This window comes from Hypanus sabinus, chromosome 25, assembly GCF_030144855.1.
Source record: "Hypanus sabinus isolate sHypSab1 chromosome 25, sHypSab1.hap1, whole genome shotgun sequence".
NCBI lineage: Eukaryota > Metazoa > Chordata > Chondrichthyes > Myliobatiformes > Dasyatidae > Hypanus > Hypanus sabinus.
In genome coordinates, this window is record NC_082730.1 from 45,275,748 (window position 1) to 45,302,149 (window position 26,402).

Here is a 26,402-nt window from a genome sequence, read left to right on the forward strand (position 1 = left end):
CAGAAGTTCATGCTTCACACGTCCGTCTCCATCAAATCAGTGTTGTACACGGCCCCTACTTACAGATAACAGATATTCATTCCTGGAGTGGCCGCTGCGCGCTGCGTCGCACCGCCATCTTGAAGTAGATTTTGAAGTAGCATTGGTATAGCTAGTTGGTACGCTCCCTCATCTCCATCTGAGATTCTACAAACAATGGTTGTATCATCAGCAAATTTAAGCATGGTATTTGAGCTGTACCTAGCCCCACAGCCATGTGTATATAGAGAGTAGAGCAGTGAGCTAAGCATACACTCCTGAGGTGCACCATTGTTAATTGTCAGTGAGGAGGAGGTCTTCTGGTTAGGAAGTTGAGGATCCAATTGCCAAGGGAGGTACAGAGGCCCAGGTTCTGTAACTTCTCAATCAGGATTGTGGAAATAATGATATTAAATGCTGAGCTATAGTCGATGAACAGCATTCTGACATAGATGCTTCTATTGTCTAGGTAGTTTAAGGCTGTGCGAAGAGTCATTGAGATTGCATCTGCCATTGACCTATTGTGGCGATAGGTAAATCGCAGTGGTTCCAGGTCCTTGCTGAGGCCGGAGTTCGGTCTAGTAATGACGAATCTTTTAAAGCACTTCAACACTAGATGTGAGAGTTACGAGGTTGAAGTCATTAAGGCAGCACACACTACTCTTTAGGCACTGGTATAATTGCTTCCTTTTTGAAGCAAGTGGGAACTTCTGCCCATTGCAGTGAGAGGTTGAAAATGTCCTTGAATTGTCCTTGAAAATGTCAGTTGGTTGGCACAAGTTTTCAGAGCCTTGCTAGGGACCAGTGTTTGCACATTTTGGGTGATCAAGTTGCAGAAATCCTGGCATTAAAAAATTAATTTGCAGTTTATCAAATTTACTGCCGATAAACTTCCCTTACCTTTGTCACCAATTCTGGAAGCCATCTGGTATGTCTGAAATAAGATACAGCGTGGAATAAGTCTTTCCGCCCCTTAGAGTCGCACCAACCCAGCAACCCCTGACAGCCCTGATTTAACCCTAACCTATTCATGGGACAATTTACAATGACCAGTTAACCGGGAGATTGGAGCACATGGGTAAAGCCCACACATTCTGTGGGGAGGACATTCCAGATTCCTTACATAGGATGCTGGAATTACACTCTGAACTTGGTGCCCTGAGCTGTAATGCTGTCTTGCTAATAGCTAAGCTACCATGGTACCGAAAAGAGGTAAGATTCATAAAAATTATTTAATTAAAAATGTAAATTCAGAGTGTCTAAAATTCTTCAAAATTCTGTTTCACTAAGCAGTCAACCAATAACTCCATTCTGGAAAAGAAGCTCAAATGAGCCATAAAGGACATTTTCAGGTGCCCATAGCCTCAAATTTACAGTGAATAAATTAGTCTGCTGAATTGCAGTTATAATGGGCATTCACAAGTGGCACATTTTATTAAAGCCCATGTGCCCAAACTTAAATATGCATGCAGAGTGCAGAGTATGATATCAGTGAAACTGTTGATTTGGTGGCATTCTGAAATTTCATGCTCCATTCTGTCCTCATTGAACTTTGTGCAGTTGGTATTGTATTGGACTTGTCATCTGAACTAATTAATTGGGAGTGCTTGTACATGAATCACAAAAGGTTGGTTTGTGGGTGCAGCAAGCTATCAAGAAAGCAAATGGGATGTTGGCCTTCATTGCTAGAGGAATTGAATTTAAGAGCAGGGAGGTTATGCTGCAAATGTACAGGGTACTGGTGAAGCCGCACCTGGAGCACTGCATGGATTTCTGGACTCCTTACTTGAGGAAGGATATACTGGCTTTGAAGGCAGTGCAGAGGAGGTTCACCAGGTTGATTCCAGAGATGAGGAGGTGAGACTATGAGGAGAGATTGACTCTCCTGGGACTGTACTTGCTGGAATTCAGAAGAATTAGAGGAGATCTTGTAGAAACATAAAAAATTATGGAAGGGATAGATAAGATAGAGGCAAGAAAGTTGTTTGGACTGATAGGTGAGACTAGAACTAGGGACATAGGGTTTGGGGGAATAGATTTAGGATGGAGATGAGGAGGAACTGCTTTTCTCAGAGTGTGGTGAATCTGTGGATTTCTTTACCCAATGAAGCAGTGCAGGCTACCTCAGTAAATATACTTAAGACGAGGTTGGGTAGATTTTTGCATAGTAGGGGAATTGAGGGTTATGGGGAAAAGGCAGGTAGGTGGAGATGAGTTCTTGGGCAGATCAGCCACGATCTTTTTGAATTGCGGAACAGAGGCTCGATGGGCCAGATGACCTGCTGCTACTCCTATTTCTTATGTGCTTCTGTTCTTATTAAACAAAACTTATGAACTATCTATCTGTAAATTGCTAGATAACTTCTGACTTCTGCAATTCTAGACGTTTTTGAATATTTTTCTTGTTTAAAAATCATAGTGATGTTCTGAGTGCTGTCTTGGTGAAACTGATTTTAAAGTTTGTTCATAAACTAGTTATGCAGATAACACGAGACAACCTGCAGATTCTGGAAATCCAAGCAACACAAAATGCTGGAGAAACTCAGCAGGCCAGGCAGAATCTATGGAAAAGAGTAAGCAGTCGTCGTTTTGGGCTGAGACCCTTCAGCAGGACTGGACAAAAGATGAGGCGTTCCAACAACATGGTACTGGGAGTTTAGGTGAAGAAGAAGTACAAGGTGGTAGGTGATGGGTGAAACCAGAAGGGGAGGAGTGAAGTAAAGAGCTGGGAAGCTGATAGGTGAAAAAGGTAAAGGGCTGGGGAGGAGGGAAACGTGATAGGAGAAGGTAGATGACCATGGAAGAAAGTGAAGGGGGAGGAGCATCAGAGGGAGGTGATGGACAGGTAAGGAGATGAGGTAACAGAGGCAAATACCAACGGTGAAGGGGGTTCATGCCATCAGGTTGGTGGCTAACCAGGTGGAATATAAGATGTTGCTTTCCAAGCTGACTTTAACATCATCATGGCAGCAGGCGCCATAGACTGACATGTTGAGTGGATGGAGTGTAGGTGCTCAGTGAAGCAGCCTCCCAATCTGTGTCAGGTCTCATCTATATACAGGAGCTACACTGGAGCACAGGATATAGTAGATAACTTCAACATGCTGACAGGTGGAGTGTAACCTCAGCTGGAAGGACTGTTTGGGGCCCTGAATGGTAGTGAGCAAGTTGGTGTAGGTGCAGGTATGGCATTTATTCTGTTTGCAAGGGTAAGTACCAGGAGGGAAATCGGTGAGGATGAAGAAGTAGAAAAGGGAGTTGAATAGTGAGCAATCCCTGTGGAAAGTGGGGGTGGGGGTGAAGGGAAAGGTGTTACTTGGTGGTGGGATCCCGTTGTTATGCCATCCATCTTCTCTCAGTTCTACTATCTTTGCTATATCTGCTCTCAAGATGAGGCTTTCCATTATAGAACTAATGAGATGTCCTTCAAACGAAGGGGCTTTCCTTCCTCCACCATCAACACTGCCCTCACCTGCATCTCTTCCATTTTGTGCATGTCTGCCCTTGCCCCATCCTCTTGCCACCCCACCAAGGATGGGGTTCCTCTTGTCCTCACCTAACTCCCCCTATAGACTCTGCATCCAGCACATAATTCTCTGTAACTTCTTACATCTTCAACTGGATCCCAGCAAGTACATCTTCCCCCCAGCTTCCCTTTCACCTGTCACTTGTACTTCCTCCCCTTCCTCCACCTTCTTGTTCTAACTTGCCTTTTTCTCTAGTCCTGGAGAAACGCCTGAAATGTTGTCTATTTTCGGTTTTCCATTGATGCTGCTTGGCCTGCTGAGTTTCCCCAGCATTTTGTGCGTGTTGCTTAGTTTAGTTATGCAAATGTTTTGACTCAATAAATGAAATGATTGGAACAGGATACAAAACAAAACAAGGAGAAGATTTACAGTGATTATTCAGATTGACTTATCACAGTTCCATCGATTCATGGATAGTATGCTTACTACGTTCCTTATAACAACACAAGCAACAACAACAAAGCAAGACACCAACAGCAAAATAAGCCTCTTTCCTATCCTTCTCATCTGCCCACCCAGGCAGCCCTCCAAACCCAGGACAGGCCATCTCTGGGGCTCCAGTCCTGGATTCTTAGATGTATAAATGTTGAGCCTTTAACTTTGGACTATCCCAGGTCCTGCCACTCACATGTTTGATCTTTGGGCATTGACTTCTGGACTCACATGGACCTTTGCCCTTAGTGACTTCTGTAGCCCTCTACTTGGCAATTCTCAGAAAATGTTTGTTTCAAAGGATCAATACTGAGACCACAATTGTTAATTGTGTTTAAATTGGTAATAGATTTTGGATTGAAAAGTACAATTCAAAATCGTCCAAACACAAGAATTTCTAGTTAAAATTAGAATAGCGAGTTTAATAAGGTGTGAGATATGGTTGCAAAGTGGCCAAGACTGAGCATTGCATATTCCAAGATACCTTTATATTCCCAAACAATAATGGTAATGCAAGATATTGTATGAATCAACAAACTGGAAATTTGGACAGAATTGATGGAAAGTAGAAAGCTGTTAAGTACAGAGATCCTGGATAAAAACCTGCCAGCCTATGCCAGAAAGTTTAAACTGGGTACTGAGTCCTTTTTGCACTAGGACAGAGACTCAGAGTGCACTGCCAGAGCAACCAAGGGGTTCTTCAAATGAAAATTGATGTCCTTGAGTGGCCCAGAGTCCTAAGCTTAACCTGATCAAACATCACTGTGATGAGAGGTAGTTCAAATAAGTACTGAAAAAAGGAGGAATGAATACTTTCAAACTGCTGATAGTCAATTTTTGGATTTTTAGCTTGTTTGGGCTCTACTGTGAAAAAAACAAACATGTGATTCACAAATAAAATTCTCAGTTAAGTTGATCCAAATCCCTGATTTTGTAAACAAAGTTTGGCGACTGAATTTTTTTAAAGTATTAAGCGCTACTGGGCAGTAGTCATTGAGGCAGCTCAGCCCTATTCTTGGGCACCAGTATGATCAATATCCTTTTGAAGCAAGTGGGAACCTCTTACAACAGGAATGTGTTGAAAGTGTTGTCCTTCATTATTCCAGCCAGTTTGTTGGCACAAGTTTTCAGTACCCTACCAGCTACACCATTGGGGCTTGACATCTTGTGAGGGCTTATCCTTGTGAAGGATGTTCTGACATCGGCCTTGGAGACAGAAGTCACAGGGTGGCTGGATGCTGTGAGGATTCACACAGGAGTAGTTTTATTCTCTTTCAAAACGTGCGTAAAGTATTGAACTCATTAGGGATTGAAGTATTTATGCTGTTAAGTTTCTCCTTATCGGAAGTGATGTCCTGCAAGCCCAGCCTTAGCTGACGTGCATCCAGTTTTCTCTAACTTCACCTGAATTTGCCTTTTCATTCTTATGTTGACATTACACTGGTCGAATCTTGACTTGTATTGTTCTTGATCATAGGTCTTGAGTACCACAGATCTAGCCCTCAGCAGACTATGAATCTCCTGGTTCACCCAGGGATTCTGGTTTGGGTTTGTTCAATATGTTCATGAAGGCACACACTCACCCACACAAGTCTGTATGAAGTCAGTGACTACTCTGGTCCATAAGTATCTTAGAATCAAGAATTTGTAAATAAGTGAAATAAGCAAACATGCAGCTTTGACTGTCAAAGCCAGCTAGTTCTGAGACATACCTAATCAATAAACAATGATAATTCAATTAGTTATGGTATTGATTCTTAATTACATTTTTCATTTATTTTTTTTTAATCTGCAGATATCGTTACACCTTGGAGGATCTCTATCCTCTTCTGAGTGAATTGAAATTACATGTGGCAGTATATGATGAATGGTCTTCCAAAGTAACTGCTTGTCTGGAAGCTAAAGATAATGAAAAGAAAAGTAAGTACTTGACCTAGAAAACAGCGCAGTTCCAATTTATTTCTTCATGGCCCAATAAGATATGAAAGGTACAGTTTCCTAACTTGCCATTTGTAATAAAGCAGCTTATGAGCAGTGAAGTGTTCTTGGAGAGAAATGGAAGCAATACCAAAGGAACTACAGTCCATGACAGTACACATATATTTGTTGAAATAATTTATTAAACAATACATATAATGTAGGGAAGCTTTAGCTTTTTAAATTTCTTAAGGAAAGAGGGTCAACTTTTCCCAACTGGCAGAACTGTTAGTGCTGCCCTTCTTTCCAAATAACCAAAATAGAAACAGAAAATGCTGGAAATCTTCAATAGGTCAGGCATCATCTGTCAATCTGAACAGAGTTATTATAGTTGATCTGTATAGTATTTTCATTTCAAGTAATTGAAATCTAGTAACTTGTATCACAATTCTTCAATAGCTTTGGGCAAAGATTGAGAATGGGGTGCTTAATGGAAGAAGTTTAGGGGCCAGTGACTTGCAATGAAGCTAGTTCAAAAAATAGATCTGTCTTATTTATCTCATTGGACAGTAATAAGGTCTATGGAAGACCACAGAATCTTTGGTTCATCCTCAATCAGGTTTAATATTATTTACATATGTTGTGAAATTTGTTCATTTCACAGCAGCAGTACATAGAAACATAGACAACCTACAGCACAATACTGGCCCTTCGCCCCACAATGCTGTGCCAAACATGTCCTTACTTAAGAATTACCTTGGGTTACCTTTAGCCCTCTATTTTTCTAAGCTCTCTGTATGTATCCAGAAGTCTCTTAAAAGTCCCTATCGTATCCGCCTCCACCACTGTCACTGGCGGCCCACTCCATGCACTTACCACTCTCTGCATTTAAAAAAAATAGCAACAACTTACCTCTGACATCTCCTCTGTACCCACTTCCAAGCACCTTAAAACTGTGCCCTCTCATGTTAGCCATTTCAGCCTTGGGGAAAAAGCCTCTGCCTATCCACACAATCAATGCCTGTCATCATCTTGTACACCTCTATCAGATCACCTTTCATCCTCTGTCGCTCCAAGGAGAAAAGGGCAAGTGCACTCAAACTATTCTCATAAGGCACGCTCCCTAATCCAGGCAACATCCTTGTAACAACACACGCAAAATGCTGGTGGAATGCAGCAGGCCAGGCAGCATCTATAGGAAGTACAGTCGACGTTTCGGGCCGAGACCCTTCGTCAGGACTAACTGAAAGAAAAGGTAGTAAGAGATTTGAAAGTAGGGGGGAAGGGGTAAATCCAAAATGATAGGAGAAGACAGGAGGAGGAGGGGTGAAGCTAAGAGCTAGAAAGGTGATTGGCAAAAGGGATATAGAGCTGGAGAAGGGAAAGGATCATGGGACGGGAGGCCTAGGGAGAAAGAAAGGGGGAGGGGAGCACCAGAGGAAGCTGGAGAACAGGCAAAGAGTGATTGTGAGAGGGACAGAGAGAGGAAAGAAAAGGGGGAATAAATAAATAAGGGATGGGGTAAGAAGGGGAGGAGGGGCATTAACAGAAGTTAGAGAAATCTGTGTTCATGCCATCAGGTTGGGGGCTACCCATAAGGTGTTGTTCCTCCAACCTGAGTGTGGCTTCATCTTGAGAGTAGAGGAGGCCATGGATAGACATGTCAGAATGGGAATGGGATGTAGAATTAAAATGTGTGGCCACTGGCAAATCCTTTTGATTTCTCTAACTTCTGTAAATATCCCCGAACATTTGCCAGATTTCTGCTGTACATTTCCCTGAGAAAATCTGTTCCCAATTTATGCTTCCAAGTTCCTGCCTGATAGCCTTATATTTCCCTTTACTCCAATTAAGCGCTTTCCTAACTTGTCTGTTCCTATCCCTCTCCAATGCTATGGTAAAGGAGATAGAATTGTGATCACTATCTCCAAAATGCTCTCCCATTGAGAGATCTGACAGCTGGCCAAGTTCATTTCCCAATACCAGATCAAGTACAGCCTCTTGTAGGCATATCCACATATTGTGTCAAGAAGCCTTCCTGAGCCTTCCTGCTCTAGGGACATGCCAGTCAATATTTGGGAAATTAAAATCTCCCACGACAACCCTGTTATCGTTACACCTTTCCAGAATCTGTCTCCTTATCTGCTTCTTGATATCCCTGATACTATTGGGTGGTCTATAAAAAAAAACACCCAGTAGAGTTATTGAACCCTTCCTGTTCCACCCACAGAAACTCAGTAGACTTCATGACTCCATTACTTCCTCCTTTTCTGCAGCTGTGACACTATCTTTCATCAGTAGTTCCACGCCCCCACCTCCTTTGCCTTCCACCCTGTCCTTTCTGAACCATCTAAAGCCTGGCACTCTTAAGTAACCATTCCTGCCACTGAACCATCCAGGTCTCTCTAATAGCCACTAAATCATAACTCCAAGTGCTGATTCACACTCTTAAGGTCATCCACTTTGCAAGGAGTATTATGAACTTTAAAATAGCCACATCTCAAACCACTGGTCTGAGCTAATCCCTTCTGTATCACCTGCCTATCCTCCCTCTCGCACTGCCTACATGCTTTCTGTATTTGTGGGCCAACCACCCTTTCCACCGTGTCTCCAATTTGGTTCCCACCCCCCTGCAATTCTAGTTTAAACTCTCCCCAATAGTCTTAGCAAATCTCCCAGCCAGACTGTTGGTTCCCCTGGGATTCAAGAGCAACCTGTCCTTTTTGTACAGGTCAAGTCCACTTCAAAAGAGGTCCCAATGATTCAGAAATCTGAATCCCTGCATGCATTTATCCTCCACCTCATTCTATTCCTATACTCACGTCATGTGGCACAGGCAGTAATCCCAAGATTGCTACCTTTGATGTCCTGCTTCTCAACTTCCTTCCTAACTCCCTGCAGTCTGTTTTCAGGACCTCCTCTCTATGTTGTTGATACCAATATGTACCACGTGCTTTGGCTGTTCTTCCCACTTCAAGATATCATGAACGCGATTAGAAATATCCTGGACCGTGGCACCTGGGAGGCAAATGGCCATCCGAGTTTTTTTTCTTGCGTCCGCAGAATCACCTGTCTGCCCCGCAACTATCGAGTCCCCTATCACTGCTTCCTTTCCTTACCTGATACAAAACACTACATATTACTATAAATAAACACTAAAAAAAAAGTGAGGTAGTGCACATGGGTTCATTGTTCATTCAGAAATATGATGACAGAGTGGAAGAAGCTTGCTCCTGTACCACATCGAGGGTAGCAATGAGAAGAGACATATCCTGAGTAATGGGATATCATAAAGGAAAAAGAGATTAATCAACACTTTTTAGAGTAAAGCCAGCTATTACCTTATTATTGCATAGCCTTTTGCGTGGTTTTGTTTTCCCTGTAGTGTTTCAAATTTTAGATCTTTCTCATGCAATATTTGGTTTTGATTTCTAAATACCAAAATTCTAAAAATTGGATGAGCTTTTATTTCCAGTTGCCGCTCTGCTTACAATCTATACTCAGATTTGTTGGCCATAAAGAAATTGCAAGATAATTTGTGTTGACTAATTTCAAGTTGCTTGACATTTCTCAACCAAGGTATTTTTGCATTTCACTTTTTAAAGTTGTAATCAATAAACACATCAATGTTTTAAAGAAGAAAATTATTGTGATTTCCTAGTTTTGAAATATTGGCTTCTTTATCTTTAAAAACAAAATGAGAAAGTTGTCATTTTTTCTTATTGTCTTTATCGTTTACATCTCGTCAGGTATCTCTGATTTCAAATCATTGTTAAAGGAAGCAGAGAAGGAAAAATTTCCAGAAAATGATTTATTGAAACAGTTGCGGGAAGCTATTGTTGAGGCAGAAAAGTGTGCCTCTGTTGCTCAGCAACTACTTAATGATAAACGGCAAACCAGGTGTGTAAATTTGTAAATTTTACACAGTAGCTCGTATGAGGAGTGTGCTGTCGGTGTTGGACCAGGCTTTCATGTACTGCTCAGTTGCTTTCAACTGACATTTGCCTTTTTAAAAACTGGTCTAGTTCCTATTATTTTGGAAAACTTTGGATTTTGACTCAACCCTCCAAATTGAAAGTGAATCAAATTCTTATAAAGGTATTTTTCTTTTCTTATGAGTCTGCAGCCAAAAGATGAATTTTATATTTGCCACACTAGGTAGGAAGCATCTGTTTATGGCTCAGACATGAGTTAATTTCATTTGCCATTGAGTAATCTCGAGTGGGGATGTGTATGTTGAATATTCCAAAGCGTGGGCATTTTCCTATTTAAACTTCCAGGATTTACTTGGTTTTCCAGAGATTCAGGAATTTCATTTTGAAAGTTAGCAAGGTTTCAAAGGTACATTTAATGTCTACAACATTCGTCCTGAAATGCTTTTTCTTCGCAACCATCCACGAAAACAGAGGAGTGCCCCAAAGGATGAATGACAATTAAATGTTAGAACCCCCAGCTCGCCCCTCCCCCGCGTAAGCAGCAGGAATGCAAATATTCCCCCCCCCCCACCCCACCAGCAAAAAAAAGATATCGGCACCCACCACCAGAAGGTATGGGGGAAGAACTTTTTTTAGCACATGGGACATTGTGAGTAAGAACGAAAGGCTGTCCCCTTCAAAACACGGGTAGGGAGGAATTTCTTCTCAGAGGATCAGTAATTATTGGAGTTCTCTACCTCCTGAAGAGCTATGCGAGCTGAATTACTGAATATCTTCAAGACTGTTGAAGACAGATTTTTTCATCTGTGGTCCAGGTGTAGGGGAACGGGCTGAAAAGTGGAGTTGAATCCACTATCAATGGAGATTATTGAATAGTACAGATAGTGTGCTTGAGGTTCAATGTCTTACTCCAGGTCCTAGCTGTCTTCAGTGACTCCAGACTGGAACACTCAACTTGGTAAGGATTGTTGATGCAGAGTTGATCTGAGCATTATACAGGAAGTTGAGGGAAAATAACCAAGGAATTAGATGAATGAGGCTCAATATATTGCTGTACAGAGAGCACATATGGGTATATTTGGGCTGAATGGCATCATCTTTCAACTGCTCAGGGCAAGTGTTGTTGGGAAAAAGAAAATACTTTAAAATAAACGCATTTAAAGGAATGCACGTCCTGGGAGCATAACTAACAGTGGCTTTTTCTAACATATCAATATTTAGACATGTATATTCATGCAGTGCCTTGAGAAAGTACTGTCCCCAACTTATTCATACAAATGAGTGTTAGAAGCAGGAATTTTGATCAATTTTACTGAGAATTTTTATTTGTGGATCTCGTGCTCCATAGGCCACAGTAGAGCCTAAAAACATAAAATCGTAAGCATGAATAACTAAGTATTTAACAACTGTCAGCAGTTCAAAAGTACTTAATTTCCCTCTTTGCTCAGTACTTAGTTGAACTTAGTTGAAGTACTTAGTTCACAGCTATTATGGCCAATAATCTTTTTAGATAAATTCCAAGTAGCCTTGCACAATGGGATGGAGCAAAATTTTCCCATTCCTCTTTGGAAAATTGCTTAAGCTGTGCTGGTTAGTTGGAAGTAGCAGTGGGAAATAACCTTGAGATCTTGTCAGTGTTGTTCAAATGGGTTAAGGTCAGAACTCTGGGCCACTCAAGGGCATTAATTTTCTTCCTTTGAAGTCACTGCATAGTTGCCCTGGCAGTGTGATTTGGGTCATTGTCGTACCAGAAGACTAACTTCCTCCCCAGGGTAAGCTTTGTGGCAGAACCCAGCAGGTTTTCACCCAGGGCTTCTTTGTATTTAGCAGCATTCATCTTCCCATGAATCCTGAGCAGATTTTTGGTCCCTGTTGCTGAAAAACATCCCCATAGCATGATGCTACCTCCACCATATATTACAATAAAGGTGGTATTACTCGGCTGATGTACATTACTAGATTTATGCCACATGTACTGATTATTTTTTTAATAAAAGCATATCCTTGCCCATCAAGACTTTGCAAAAGTCATGTAGAAGATGCAGTAAAGATGAGAAAGTAGGTCTTGTAGTCCATGAGACCATAAGACATAGGAACAGAATTAGGCCATTCAGTCCATTAAGTCTGCTCCGCCATTCCATCATGGCTGATCCACTCAACCAATACCCCTGCCATCTCACCATATCTTTTGATGCCCTGACCTATCAGGAAACTATCAACTTCTGCCTTAAGTATACCCACGGACTTGGCCTCTACTGTAGTCTGTAGCAGAATATTCCACAGATTCACTAATCTCTGGCTTTAAAAAAAATTCTTCCTTACCCATGTTGTAAAAGGTCGTCCCTCAGTTTTGAGGTTATGCCCTCTAGCTCTGGATACCCCCACTAGAGGAAATATCCTCTCCACATCCACCTAATCTCTACTGTAAAGAGGGGGGTGAGGAAGGAGCATGTGATTTGAAACACAAATTCTCAGTTAAGTTGATCAAAATCCCTGGTTGTAATACTCATTTTGGGTATATACCGTAAGTACCCTACATAGGGTTGCAGACTGAATACTTTGTCAAGGCACTGTATTTCAAAAAAAAAATTGTGAAGAGATCAGTGATAAATGATCACTTCTGATCCTATTTTAAGTTGCTGCTCTGGACAAAACTGTTATTTGAAAAGATTACTTAAAAAGTATAGGAATTTAATTCCAGCGAAAGGACAATATTTTCCTTGAAGGAAGAGGTTAAAAGGGTGTTTTTTGCTTGGATTGAGTTGGGAAAGTGGAAGCTTTGGCTGTTGTGTTTCAGGTACCGTTCTGGTGGAGGAAAATCCCAAAATCGTCTGACATTTGAAGAACTTCAAGCATTTGTTAAGCAACTCTATGGCCTCCCCTGTATCATTGATCAGGCTTCCTTACTAAAGGTATGTTTAGCCCTGGGTGTGCTTTTTAAACTGCTTTAAAACTTAACGCATCACTAAAATAATTCTATGTATTGTCACTGTAAGATTGGTTCTTAACAAACTAGTATAAAATTGAAAAGTGGATTTCTAATCTCCACAGGAACTTTTAAACTCTGTGGAAGATTTTCAGCTACGCTCTGCAAAAGTTCTTGCTGACGAAGTACCCAATACCTTTGAGCTGCAGCAACTGTTGGATATCAGTTTTGGGTTTGACATTGAACTACCACAGATCCAGTACCTTCGAGAGCACCTAGAGCAGGCCCGGTGGCTTGATGAAGTTCAGTTAGCTTACTCTGCACCTGAGTCTTTTGCTTTGGATGACATGAGGCGGCTGATTGACTCGGGGGTAGGACTAGCACCTCACCCAGCTGTAGAGAAGGCCATGGCTCACCTTCAGGAGCTCCTCACAGTTTCTGAACACTGGGAGGAGAAAGCTCACAATCTGCTGAAATCTAGGTAAGAGAACTAGCAAACCGCACAAAGTTGCAAGCACATCTCTGTCTAGTTCATCATATTCACAAGAGCGTTTTCTTAACCGTTAAAGTTTGTGAGCAAGTGTGGGCACTTTTGTAATCAATGGAATGGAGCAATGTTTGTTAACAGGAAGGTGAATAGAAATTACCATATTGGTTTAATGTTTGAGAGATAAATATTTACCAGAGCTACAGTAGAATAGCAGTTAGTGCAACAATATATGGCTATAGGTATTGGATTTGATTCCAGCGTCATCTGTACGTCTTTCTCTGGGTTCCTTCCACAGTCCAAAGACCTACTGTTTAGTTGGTTATTTGATCATTGTAAATTGTCTGGTGATTAGGCTGGAGTTAAATTAGGGGGCTTGAAGGGCTTGAAGGGCTGGGAGGGCTTATTCTGCTCTGAATTTCTAAATAGAGCCCTTGAAGATCTCCCATTTTTCACAAATAGCAATCACCAGACAAGGAAATCAGTCAGTGCTTATTTGGCATGTGAGTACCACCGGCAAAGCCAGCATTTATTACTGATCCCTGATTACCCTGGACAGTGACTGTTCCTTTGAAATTCTCCCACCTAGATAAGCTGTTCCAACAATAGGTTAGAATTGTTAATGGTGTACTTTCCAATAGTTGAGGGTGGTAATGTTAGAACATAAAACATAGGAGCAGAGTTGGGTCATTCAGCCCATCGAGTGTTCTGCCATTCCATCATGGCTTATTAATTATTCCTCTGCACCTATTCTCCTGTTTCTCCCTGTAATCTTTGATACCTGTCTAATCAAGAACCTGTCGATATCCGCCTTCAATATATCAATAACTAAGCCTCCATCCCTATCTATGGTAGTGAATTTTCCAGATTCACCACTCTCTGGCTGAAGAAATTCTGCCCTATCCATGTTCTAAATGGATATCTTTCTGTTCTGAGGCTGTACCCTCTGATCCTGTTCCCGGTTATCTGCTTTCTTTGCCCATTAGCGAAGAGATCAAGGTTCTGGGGTATATTGCTGAAGAAGTGTGCAATATTAGCATCATGACAATGTATAATGCAACAGCTGTGTATCGCTAAAGGCGGAAGCGGGGTTTACTGTTTATTGTGATAGGCAGGATGTCACTTTATACCAGATGGTGTCAGACTTAATCTGTACAGTTTGAATCACACGTACCTCAACATGCTGTGAGTATTCCATCACAGAAGATCAGTGAAAAACCTTGCCAGATGTATCTTGCAACACAAAGTAACGGACCTCTTACCAACTATCATATCACAATATGAGGCCGATCCAGTTAAGTTTTAAAATATTGGATGGCTTTGGGGTTAGATTGAATTTTATGAGTTGTTAGCCAGACTCTCATTTGGTATAATCTTCACGGTATGGCAGTTATCTACTGTAGCTGTTAATGTTCCAATAGAAGAGCAAGTCTGAACGTTTGTCAAGCCTTCCTGAATCCATGAGGAATTGCCCGATACAGTTTGCAGCATGTAGATGCCACTGAGACATAATATAATTATGAGTTCATAACACTTCCTTGAACTGGGTATTTCCTAAGCTATTTCAGCAGCCTGTCAAGACTCAAACCAAACTGATGCACTGTGGTTGAATCAAGCCTAGACTGGGTTAGTAAGATATTTCATTTTCCAATGATATTTGAGAACCTGATGGGTTTTAAAATCAGTATGTTAGTTTCAAGGTTGCCATCATTTGATTTTAGCTCTTTAAATCCAACTTTCTTTGTTTACTGCTACTTGAAGACCCCAGCTTCAGTGCTGGAATTCAGTCTCTGGATAAGTAGTTCACTGCTCTGAATGGAACTCAATAGTTTAAGGCAACAGAGCATGCTAAATTGTCAGTAAGTTTACCTGTTTATGCCTTGCAGCATAAGAAAAATAATTGATTCAGCAGAAGATGGTTAGACTTGGTGGGGGGGAGGTGGTGGTGGTAGTGAAGAGGAGCAGCAGTTGCCTGCAACTGAGAAAGGAGACTAAGGCAAGTGAGGTCATCTTCCTCCTTGTATGACTTCAGTCATTGACGGAGCTTCTCACTTCATCACCCTTCCCCATTCACTCACCTTCCCATTCGCCTCCTTCTGGTTTGTACACCTTTCCTTTTCCCACCCTTCTTATTTGGCTTTTGTCCCCTCCTTTCCAGTTCTGATGGGGGTGTCTTGGCTCAAAACATTGACAGTTTAGTCCCCTGCTTGACCTACGAAGTTCCTCCCTCCAGCCCCACACCTCCACCACCCTCTGCCATCGTTTAGTTTCATTAGGGCTTCCTATCAAGTGCATTCATACTTAATTCACCTCTGGAATTCAGTAGTATGGCTCTGCTGAATGGTGTGTCAATGCTAAATAGTATTGGTTACTTGTCACCCAAAGTTCCTTCTTATTGTCTCCAATACTGAAAATTGCTGTAAAAGTTAATAGCAGTTGTACTTGGCTTGGCTGAATGGGCAGACACAGTGCACACATTATTTAATGCAGAAGTGTAAGGTGGTGCATTTTAGTCAGTCATACAGCAAGGAAACGGGCATTTCAGCCCAACTCTTCCATGCTGCCCCATGTATCTTTTGAACTAGGCCCATTGGCTGATATCCCTCTCACCCCTTCCTATTTCCTTGTCTTCTAAATACTGTATTTTTACCATTCCATTTGGCAACCCATTGCATATAGGTGTCGCCCTCTATGTGGAATGGCAGATAGAACTGCAGTTGCAAGAATAGATTAGACAATGAAACTACTTTCTTTAGGGGAGGAATGGCTAAGTGTAAACATGAAAAAAGTGTGTAAAATGATGAGGGCTCTCAACAGAGTGAATGGTTGGAGTCTCAAACCCTCATGTCGTGGAGGGATTGACGACTCAAGGTATAAAACAGAAGGGAATTAATGACATGAGGGAACACTTTATACACACTAGGTGCACTGTCTACAGATGTGGTGGAGACAGAAGCCATTGTTCTTCAATAGGTAATTAGTTAATTTTGTGGCTCCCAACCTGGGGACAATTGACTCCTTCCTTAATGCTATTGGTTCATGGCATTAAAAAGAGGTTGGTAACTTCTGGACTAAATGGTGAAATGAATTGTAAGAGTGCAGAGTATGGGCCATTGAAAATTGAGTAAAGGTTTCTTGAAAATTAATCTGGTAAGTAGTGAATGTAAAATGTAACACCTTATCTTGCCAAGTTTAAATAATTTCGAGCATTTTATTTTGACACCAGTTCCCTATTTTGAAGCTTTCCTGGTTGGGAAGTGTAGAGACCGATCACATCAATTCTTCAGATGTGTCTTTGCCCAACAGTTTGTTTGGTCGTGCCTGTACCAAACAAATTGTAGCAGCTGGTAGATAAATGTAATGGGAAGGGATGAATTAGGCTGCTATCCATTTGGGAAGTTTCTTGGGAAGCTGATTCCTAAGAAAGGAGCATGCAAAAAATAGTGCTGAGTTGAAGAGTTTTTCTTGAACATTATCTAGCTGCAGTGCAAGCATACACATTTACACACAGCTGGTAGTGCATAAATAGCAAAATATTCTGGTCCTCAATATAAATAGGATAGCACCATTTCCTTGTAGGGATACTCATTTCCTGGATGCCCTCTAATGTGAATAATTAAGACAGCATCTGATAAACTGATTGCTACCAATTACAGGTGTCCTCTTGTTTTTCAAACATTCGCTTTACGACACCTTGCTTTTATGAAAGACCTACATTAGTTACCCATTTTTGCTAACAGAAGGTGTTTTAACTGTTATGAAAAATTGCAGTGCACGAAAAAGGTAGCGCCCCAACAAAAGCAGTGTGCGTGCTGAGCAGCCAAGCTCCTCCCACGGAACTGCATTCTAGCTGGCATTGCTTAAACATGAGCCTGTGAGCATCTGTGCTTTATGTCGATTTATTTTGTGCATCCGTTAGCAAGATGAGTTCTAAGGTATTAGAAAAAGCCTAAAAGAACGCATAAGGGTGTTACACTAGACATAATAAGGGCGTAAAACTAGACATAATAGTGTTTCGATCATGGTGAACGAAGTAAGGACATAGTGAGTTTGGCTTGTGCAAGTTGACAAAGATGATGTTGAAGAGGTTTTGGCAACCCATGACCAAGAACTGACAGATGAAGAGCTGATGAAGAGGAAAGGATAACAATTGAAGCCGAACGCAGTAGCGAACAGCCCAAAAGTGAAGTCATCCAGGAACTGAATGTGAAGCAATTGCATGAGATTTTCGCTGTGATTGACAACGCTGCAATGATTGCAGAAAAGTATGACTTAAATTTTGAAAGAATATGTAGGTTTAGGGCATATTTGCAGGATGGTTTGAGAGCTTACAAAGAACTGTATGATAGAAAAACGTGCGAGGCTAAGCAGTCAGCATACAGTTGTTTTTCAAGCCTTCCACATCAGCCACAGTAGACGACGAAACTTGACCTTCGACATCAAGGCAGGCAGACATAGAAGAAGGTGACCTGCCTGTCCTGATGGAAACAGACAACGATGAGATGACACCCCAGTCTTCTCTACCTTCCACCACCCAAACCTCCGATGACTCAGCCTAACACACCATCAGTGTGCTCACTGTCTTCCTGATTCCGGTAAGTGAAACTACACTGGACGTACATTATTTCTGCTTTATATAGGCTGTGTATTTTTATGTGTTATTTGGTATGATTTGGCAGCTTCATAGCTTACTGGAAAGAGCGCTTCTGCCAAGAGCGCTTGCGCCAAGTGTTTTTGCTGCGAGTGTTGCCGAGAGCGCTTACGTTAGATTTTTTTTTACGGTGGACAGTGCTGCAATAATTGTAGAAAAGTATTCCTACTTGATACAGGCTGTGTATTTATCAGATCATTCCTGCTCTTACTATATGTTACTGTTATTTTCGGTTTATATTGTTATTTGGCATGATTTGGTAGGTTATTTTTTGGGTCTGCGAATGCTCACAAATTTTTCCCGTATAAATAAATGGTAGTTGCTTCTTCACTTCATGACATTCCGGCTTACGAACCATTTCATAGGAGCGCTCTACCTTCGAATAGCAGGGAAAACCTGTAATGTGATTTCAATTCTGAATTTTAAAAACATCAAGATTGAAATGGGTGACTTTGCCAGAATAAATGGAGGGTATGGATTCTTCAATGTGTTTTTGGTTCCTACAGGCCACCGTACTCTTTGACAACTCTGTCCGCTGCCTTGGAAGAAGTGGAAATAATTCCTGCCTATATCCCCAGTGCTATTACATTGAAGGAGGCTGTAAAGAAGGCTGAAATCTGGCTTCAGGAAGTGGAGATTTTTCAGGTTATTTCTACCAAACTGAAAAATGTTATCCCCTATCATATAAACTTAAAACACGAGGAAATCTGCAGATGCTGGAAATTCAAACAACACACACAAAATGCTGGTGGAACACAGCAGGACAAAGGGTCTCGGCCCGAAACGTTGACAGTGCTTCTCCTTATAGATGCTGCCTGGCCTGCTGTGTGTGTTGTGCATATAAACTTTATGCCTTGCAGGGTGTATCAATGACTATAGTTAATCATTGGCTATTTATGGAGATATGAAAGTTAACAAGTTTCTAGCTACAGTTGTATACGAAAATGGTGAATTTTATATTCCACATTGTAATAATTATACTGAAGAATGGGAGTGCTCCATTTGAGTTTATACAACTGCCTTCATCGTGATCCACACCCAAATCTAGTGTTGGTTAAGTCCTAGTGCCAACATATTTTGTCCTCCGATTGGAATTTGTGGATCATAAGTTCCAACCAAAACTAGGTGCCTACTTAATGAATTTTAAAAATTAGTTTGTTTCTCAATCCATAAACTCCTATAATGGCAAATATAGATTAATATAATTTATACTGAACAGTGCACTTATGTTTCTGTTCTTAATCCCATCTCAATGCACCTACCTAGAATATAAAACATTCATTTATTGTTGATCATACCATAGGACAATATTTTAATATTTCTGACATTCCAGTTATTTTTTGATATAATTCCAGAGACATCTGTCTGTTTTCAATGAAAAGAGTAAAATAGCCTATCAAGGAATGCAATAGGAGTATTTGAACCACAAAAAGCTAGTTTGACAAAACTTAGAAATTAGCTAAGTAGTGGTTTTGGAATATGATTTTTCTATTGGAATACTGTAGGCAGTATCTTGAAAGAAAAACTCAGTTAACTCCTCACCTGTCTCTGCCATTCTTTCTTCCCTTTCTCCCTTGTCCACTCTACTCTCGAACTGATTCCTTCTCCAGCATTTTACCTATCCTGTTCACTTTGTCTCACTAGCACCTTCTGGCTTGACCTCCTTCCCATCCCTCAGCTTGAAATGTCAACTGTTTGTTTCCATAGATACTCCTGACCTGCTAAGTTCCTCCAGCTTTTGTGTGTGTTACTTAGTTAACATTGTAAATTGATGCCAGAATTGATAAGGGAAATAAAAAGAGCCATTTTAAGATGCTGGGAAGGATTGATAAAGCAGTGGGAGATCAGGTCAAGTTAAGTTAAATGTGAAATGTGATTTTTTTTTTTTGATATGTGTTGCTAATAGCAAGCTTATAGAACCAGCAGATCAGGCTGTTGTCAAATATCCATAAGTCCCTCAGTTGCTATGCCGGTTGATATGGTTGCTAAGGTGTACCTAGTTCAATTTCATTGTCATTCAACCATGCACTTGTATACAGCTAAACAAAACACTGTTTCTCAGGAGTCAAGGAGCAAAAAGCAATACTTGTAGTCACATACAGCAAATACAGACTCAGTGCCCACTTTATTAGATACACATGTATACCTCATCAATGCAAATATCTAATCAGCCTAACGTATGGCAGCAACTCAAATCATTAAAGCATGCAGTCATGGTCAAGAGGTTATGTTGTTGTTTAGACCAAACATCAGAATGGGAAGACATGTGATCCAAGTGGCTTTCACCATGGAATGATGGTGCCAGGTGGGGTGATTTGAGTATCTCAGAAACGGCTAATCTCTCGGGATTTTCATGCATTAGAGTTTGCAGAAAGTGGTGCGGAGAACAAAAAAAATCCAGCTAACGGCAGTTCTGTTGGTGAAAGTGCCTTCTCAGTGAGAGGAGAATAGCCAGTTATGTTCAAGCTTGACAGGAAGGTGACATAACTCAAATAAACATGCATTTAAGAGTGGTGTGCAGAAGAGCATTTCTGAACATACAACACATTGAACCTTGAAGTGGGTGGACTACAGCAGCAGAAGACCTCAAACATACACTCGGTGGCCATTTTATTAGGTACAGTAAATAATGGATTTTTATTTAAGCACAGGAGAGAGCATTTATATTAATCTCTTATACAATTTATGAAATATAGTTGGGGAATAAATCATCAAAACTCTAGTAAAAATCCATTGTTAAAGATGAATGGTGTATTCAATAGCTTCTCTATTTTGGTATTTTGGCGAATTATTTTGGTTCATGTCACTGGAAGCTGTTAATGCACAATAAAGTTTGATTCTCTAATATGGAGGTGAGACTGCCTACAGTGGTGCTAGAAAGTTTGTGAACTTTGTATAATTTTCTCAATTTCTGCCTAAGTGTAACCTAAATGTGATCAGATCTTCACACACGTCCTAAAACTAGATAAAGAGAGCCCAATTAAATAAATAACACAAAAACAATATACTTGTTAATTTATTTATTGAGAAAAATGATCCAGTATTACATGTATTTGTTGGGAAAAGTATTTGAACCTTTGGGGTAATGCCTTCTACAAAAGCTATTTGGAGTTGGGTGTTCCAATCAATGAGATGAGATTGGAGGTGCAGGTTTTAGAGGTGCCCTGCACGTTAAAAAAGACAAAGTCAGGTTATTGACAGCCTGCTCTTCTCAAGAAAGAGTTCTATGTGCATGATGCCTCGATCAAAACAACTTCCAGAGGACTTTAGAAGAAGAATTGTAGAGATGCATCAAGCTAGAAAAGGATACAGAAGCATTTCTGAAGATTTGTGTTCATTAGTCCACAATAAGAGAAATTGTCTGCAAATAGAGGAAACGGTACTGTTTCTCCTCTCCCCAGCAGTGGGCATCCTGCAAAGATCACACCGTGCACAACGTGCAATGCTGAAGAAGGTGAATTAAAACCCAAGGGCAACACCAAAAGACCTGCCAAAATCTCTAGAACTTTCTAAAGTCTGTTCACACGCCCACTATAAGAAGAACACTGAACAGGATTGATGTTCATGGAAAGACACCACAGAGGAAACTACTGCTCCCAAAAAAAAAACAGTGCTCAAGTTTGCAAAAGAGCACCTGGATGTTCTACAGTGCTTCATGGATAATGTTTTGTGGACAGATGAGATAAAAGTTGAACTTTTTGGCAGACATGTACACCACTACATTTGCAGAGAAAGGGGCACTGCATGCCATCACCAAAACCTCATCTCAACTGTGAAGCATGGTAGAAGGAGCATTGTGGTTTGGGGCTGTTTTACTGTCTCAGGGCCTGGAAAGCTTGCAGTCATTGAGGGAACAATAATTTCAAAATTGTGTCAAGACATTTTACAGGAGAATATCAGGGTAGCATATCAGGGAAGCTTAATAGAAGTTGGATAATGCAACAAGACAATGAAAGGAGAGACAAAAGTAAATCAACAACAGAATGGTTAAAAAGAAGAAAATTAGTGTATTGGAATAGCTGAGTCGAAGTCCTGAATATTGTGGCAGGACCTGAAGCAAGCAGCTCATGCAAGGAAGTCAACCCACGTTCTGGAGTTGAAGCAGTTTTGTAAGGAGGAATGGCCTAAAATTCCTCCAAGCTGATGTGCAGGACTGATCAACAGTTTCCAAAAATGTTTGGCTGAAGTTATTGCTGTTCGAGGGGATCACGCCACTTACTGAAAGCAAAGGTTTAATACTTTTTTCCAACATATACATAAAATATTGGATCATTTTTCTCAATAAATAAATGAACAAGTATACTGTAATATTGTCAATGTTAGTTCTTTGTCTAGTTTTAGATCTTGCATAAAGATCTGATCACATTTTAGGTCATATTTATGCGGAGATAGTGAAAATTCTCTTGGATTCACAAACTTTCTAACAGTACTGTATGAATTCATTTATTATAATATCTTTTAAGTTTTTTGACATGTACTTTTCAGTAATACCTTCTTGGTATTAGCCACTAAAATGTAAAATATTTGCATTCAGTCCCACCTTTGAGAATTAATAAATTTTGCAAGTTCACTTTTTAACTATATCAGTCTATGCAGGATCATTATTTTCTTTCCTTTGTATCTTTTATTTCTAGAGTTCTGACCAACCTCCCCCATTCGATACCCTGGTGGAACTTGTGTCACGAGGTCGTGTATTCCCAATACATCTGGATCCACTTTCTCAACTTGAGTCCTTGTTTGAAGATGCTGAAAATTGGAAAGAAAGTACAGCTAAAATATTTCTGACTAACTCTACCTGCTCCCTTTATGAAGTAAGGAGTGGAGAGTATTCTATTCATGTTCTTTTAATACCTTTAATTTCTTTTAACTTAAAATATCTTTTTAATTTTAATACCTGAGTATCACTGAAATGGCAATTTGTTTTATTGACATTTCAGGATCTGTGTCAATTGTGAGGCCAGTATTTATTATTGTTATTTTGCCTAATTACCTATGAAGTGATAAGTTGCTGCCTTGAACCATTTCTGGTCAAAGCATTTGGGTATTGGCTATTGGTAGCAGTTTGCAGAATGAAAAACTGAAGTACATTTTCAAATAAAGAATAGTGGCGTATCCATGTGTCTGTTGCTCTCGTCCTCCATTCTTGGTGAAGATTGTGGATTTGAGAGGTGCAAAAGATTGTTGGGCCTACCCAGAGGGACTGCTGCAGTAATATCCTGGGTTGAGTACCTGATGTGATAACTGCAGCTATTTTCCTTAACAACACTTAACTCTGGTTATTGGAATGGTTACCCTTTGTTGCCTATTTGATGTCTCTTTACCAGAGCTCTTAATGTTTTTGTTCAGGGCAGTGAATCAAATTGGTAATCTTCCTTTGATGTCCAACCACTGTAGAGAGCAGCGATCTTAATAAGTTCTTAATCTTATTTTTACCCTGTGCCTCATCCTTCCCATTCAAATCCATTATTTCCAGACTTCTGCCTGACTGTAATCCCATTCTTCATCCTCCAATCTTGTGCTGAATCTCATTGTTAACAAGCTTCTGCAATTGTTTTTCCAGCTTTTATTTCCATCATTCACAGCTCCTTGGTGTCCTATTGGCATTAAGCTTCACGTGTCAAACTTTGTAAACGAATGTTAAGCTGATCTAAATAGTATGGGGAATTGTCTGTTAACTGGCTCTACTTGAGTGGAGAATGGATAAATCAGAATTACTCAGTGGCCACTTTTAGGCTACGTCCACACTACACTGGATAAATCCATAACCAAAGCCTTTTCTTTGTTTTTACCCTCCATCCACACTTAAACGGCGTTTTTGGCCCCTGAAGCCAGAGCTGTTCAGAAACGCTGTCCAAGTTGTGTAATTTTGAAAACGCCGCTTGGGCAGATCAGCGTGGATGGGGTAACCGGAGAAATCTGAAAAAGCTGTCAGACGGCAGCGCGCCATTTCATTGTTTTCCTGAACGCAACCCCCCACACAATCTAACAATTTCAGAACAGATGGCAACGAGACTGAAGCCAGAAGAGTTAGAAATATACTCACCAAATACTTTGACCCATAACTTACTGAATAAGTAGTGTACTCACTTGGCCCTGTTTTCTGTCCTTTCTTGTATGAAGATGGTTTACCTATTTATTCAAGTACTTCTGACAATAGATGTATAACAGCCTAATGTAACATTGTATGGAAATACAAGATAACACTGATGCAGACATGTTTTACACATTTAACAAGGTGCTTTATTAATGCAACAGAGTTAGTCAGTTTTTCAGTGTTCGTCATCAGCCAGTTCATACCGTCTGTGAACTCCCTGTCGGTTGCTTCCATATGCTCCAGTATTTGTGTTTTTTTTACTTTTAAGTCCTCCTGTGCAAGAGCCAACAGCTGTCTGTCTTTTTAAGTTTTTCTAGTCTGTAACTGCACAAATTCGCATTTTCACAGTGAGATTCGACACCAAACATGTCACTTGTTTTCTGTAAATGTGTCCTGCGCATGCACAGTAGGAGGAGATTCACTGAAATCTCCATTTCAATGTGGAAATAGATATTTCTTAAAAAACGCCTAGTGTGGACACCAATGGTTTTTTACACGAAACTGGCATTTTCAAAATTATCTGGTCTAGTGTGGATGTAGCCTAAGTACCTACTGTATCTTTATAGTCTTTTGCTGCTGTAGCCCATCCACTTCAAGGTTGGATGTGCTGTGTGTTCAGAGATGGGATTCTGCACACCACTATTAGAATGCCTTCCTCACCTTGAAACCGGTCTGGTGATTTTCCTTTTGCTTTTGATATAAACAGTGTGTTTTCACCCACAGAACTGTTGCTCAATGGTTATTTTCAGTTTCTCGCACTATTCTCCATAAACTGTTGAAAATCCCAGGAAGTCGGCAGTTTCTGAGATGTTCAAACCATCCCATCTGGTACCAGCATGGAAAAAAATTGGAACACTTTAAATTCGATTTAAAATTAATAGGAGTTATATTGTGTATACAATGCACATAAACCTCTCACCCAGGCATAGTATTCTGAGTGTCTCGCATAAAGCTTCCATGCCAGCAAGCACCAGAGCTGTCGACTTGATTTAAGAGTTTGGTCCCGAGTTGCCGTAGATCCAAATCTTCAAAACTCACTGGTTTAACATCACAATTCTGAGACTGATAAATTTGTCATCTCAAAACCAGTAACAGTAGGACACCGTTATCAAATTCTTATTCTGAGGGTTGAACAGCATCCTTTTACCATTATTACATTGCTGCTAATGAAGTTTTTAATGCTTTGTTAATGTAGGTGCTGTGTCCCAGGTCAGATATTTGTGCAACTGGACTGAAAAAGAGATCCAAGAAATCCAAAGAACATTTTCAGAGTGGAAAAGGGAAAAGTCCAAAGCTGGAAAACGTAAGTAATAATGATCATGGTGTTGATGATGTTTAGTGTATAAAGTTAATGATTTCATATTTCAAAGCACGGAAATAGACCCTTCAGAAACCAAATAAATTTATTATTAAAGTGGATGTATGTCACCAAATGGGATTCATTTTCTTGTGAGCATTCAAAGTAAATACAAAGAAATACCAGAATCAATGAAAAATGGACAAAGACGGACAAACAACCAATAGGCAAAAGACAACAAATAGTACAAATACAAAGAATTAAAAATATACATGAGCAATAATTAATATTGAGAACATGAGTTGTAAAGGTCTTGAAATTGAATCCATAGATTATGGAATTTGTTCAGTGTTGAGCTGAGTGAAGTTATCCACAGTGGTTCAGGAACACCGAAGGGTAATAATTGTTCAGGAACCTGTACCACCTCCCTGATAACAGCAGGTTCAGTCTCGTTGGCCCATTCCCTCCGTGGTGCCCCATGCACGTTGGTCCCATTTACCAGCTTTTGCCATTGATTTAAACCTTTCCAATCCATGCAGCTGCCTTATCCACTTCCTCTGGCAGCTCATTCCACATTGATACCACCTTTGTATGTAATAAAAAGAGTGTTGCTCCTCAAATTCCTATTAAATATTTACCCTCTCACTTAAACTATTGCAGAACAAGTGAATGTAATTATATCTTTTTACCCCAAAATCCTGCATCTAATTTACAAGGTAGTGTGTTTCTCCTGGCTCAAGAGCTGCTTCTTGCTAGAGCTGTTTAGATAAATTGCTATCAGTTTGATGGAAAAACTTCTAGAATGTTTTTCCATAATACTGATGATATAGAAATCTATACCAAAGGAGCAGGTCTTTTGGCTTACTGTGATGCTAAATTAAACTTGATACCATGTGGTCCCTGATTTCCTTCTCCCTGATTTTCATTATTGGCTGGTGTTTACAGCATTTTTTGTTCTCTTAGTTCCCACTTCCACTATCATTTTCAGAGATTTGATTTTTATATCTCTGCAATTCTTTCTGAATAGGTTTTCTCCTTGAGGCCCATATATTAACCCCCCTCTGATTTGGAAACTTAGATGTCAGTGTGATTTAATTGAGGATCCTCAGTTTATCAGA

At 40.3% G+C, this 26,402-nt stretch overlaps 1 protein-coding gene across 2 annotated transcripts in view; it reads left to right on the plus strand.

Annotated features, from left to right (window-relative positions):
* Positions 1-26,402, plus strand: part of kdm5ba (lysine demethylase 5Ba) — a 147,298-nt gene that overhangs the window by 92,255 nt on the left and 28,641 nt on the right. For both annotated transcript variants that reach the window (XM_059950509.1, XM_059950508.1), the window contains exons 16-22: positions 5,773-5,897; positions 9,644-9,794; positions 12,627-12,741; positions 12,881-13,236; positions 18,400-18,538; positions 22,528-22,704; positions 25,183-25,290. In XM_059950509.1, the coding sequence (XP_059806492.1) occupies positions 5,773-5,897; positions 9,644-9,794; positions 12,627-12,741; positions 12,881-13,236; positions 18,400-18,538; positions 22,528-22,704; positions 25,183-25,290 (1,171 nt within the window). The remainder of the gene's footprint in view (positions 1-5,772; positions 5,898-9,643; positions 9,795-12,626; positions 12,742-12,880; positions 13,237-18,399; positions 18,539-22,527; positions 22,705-25,182; positions 25,291-26,402) is intronic.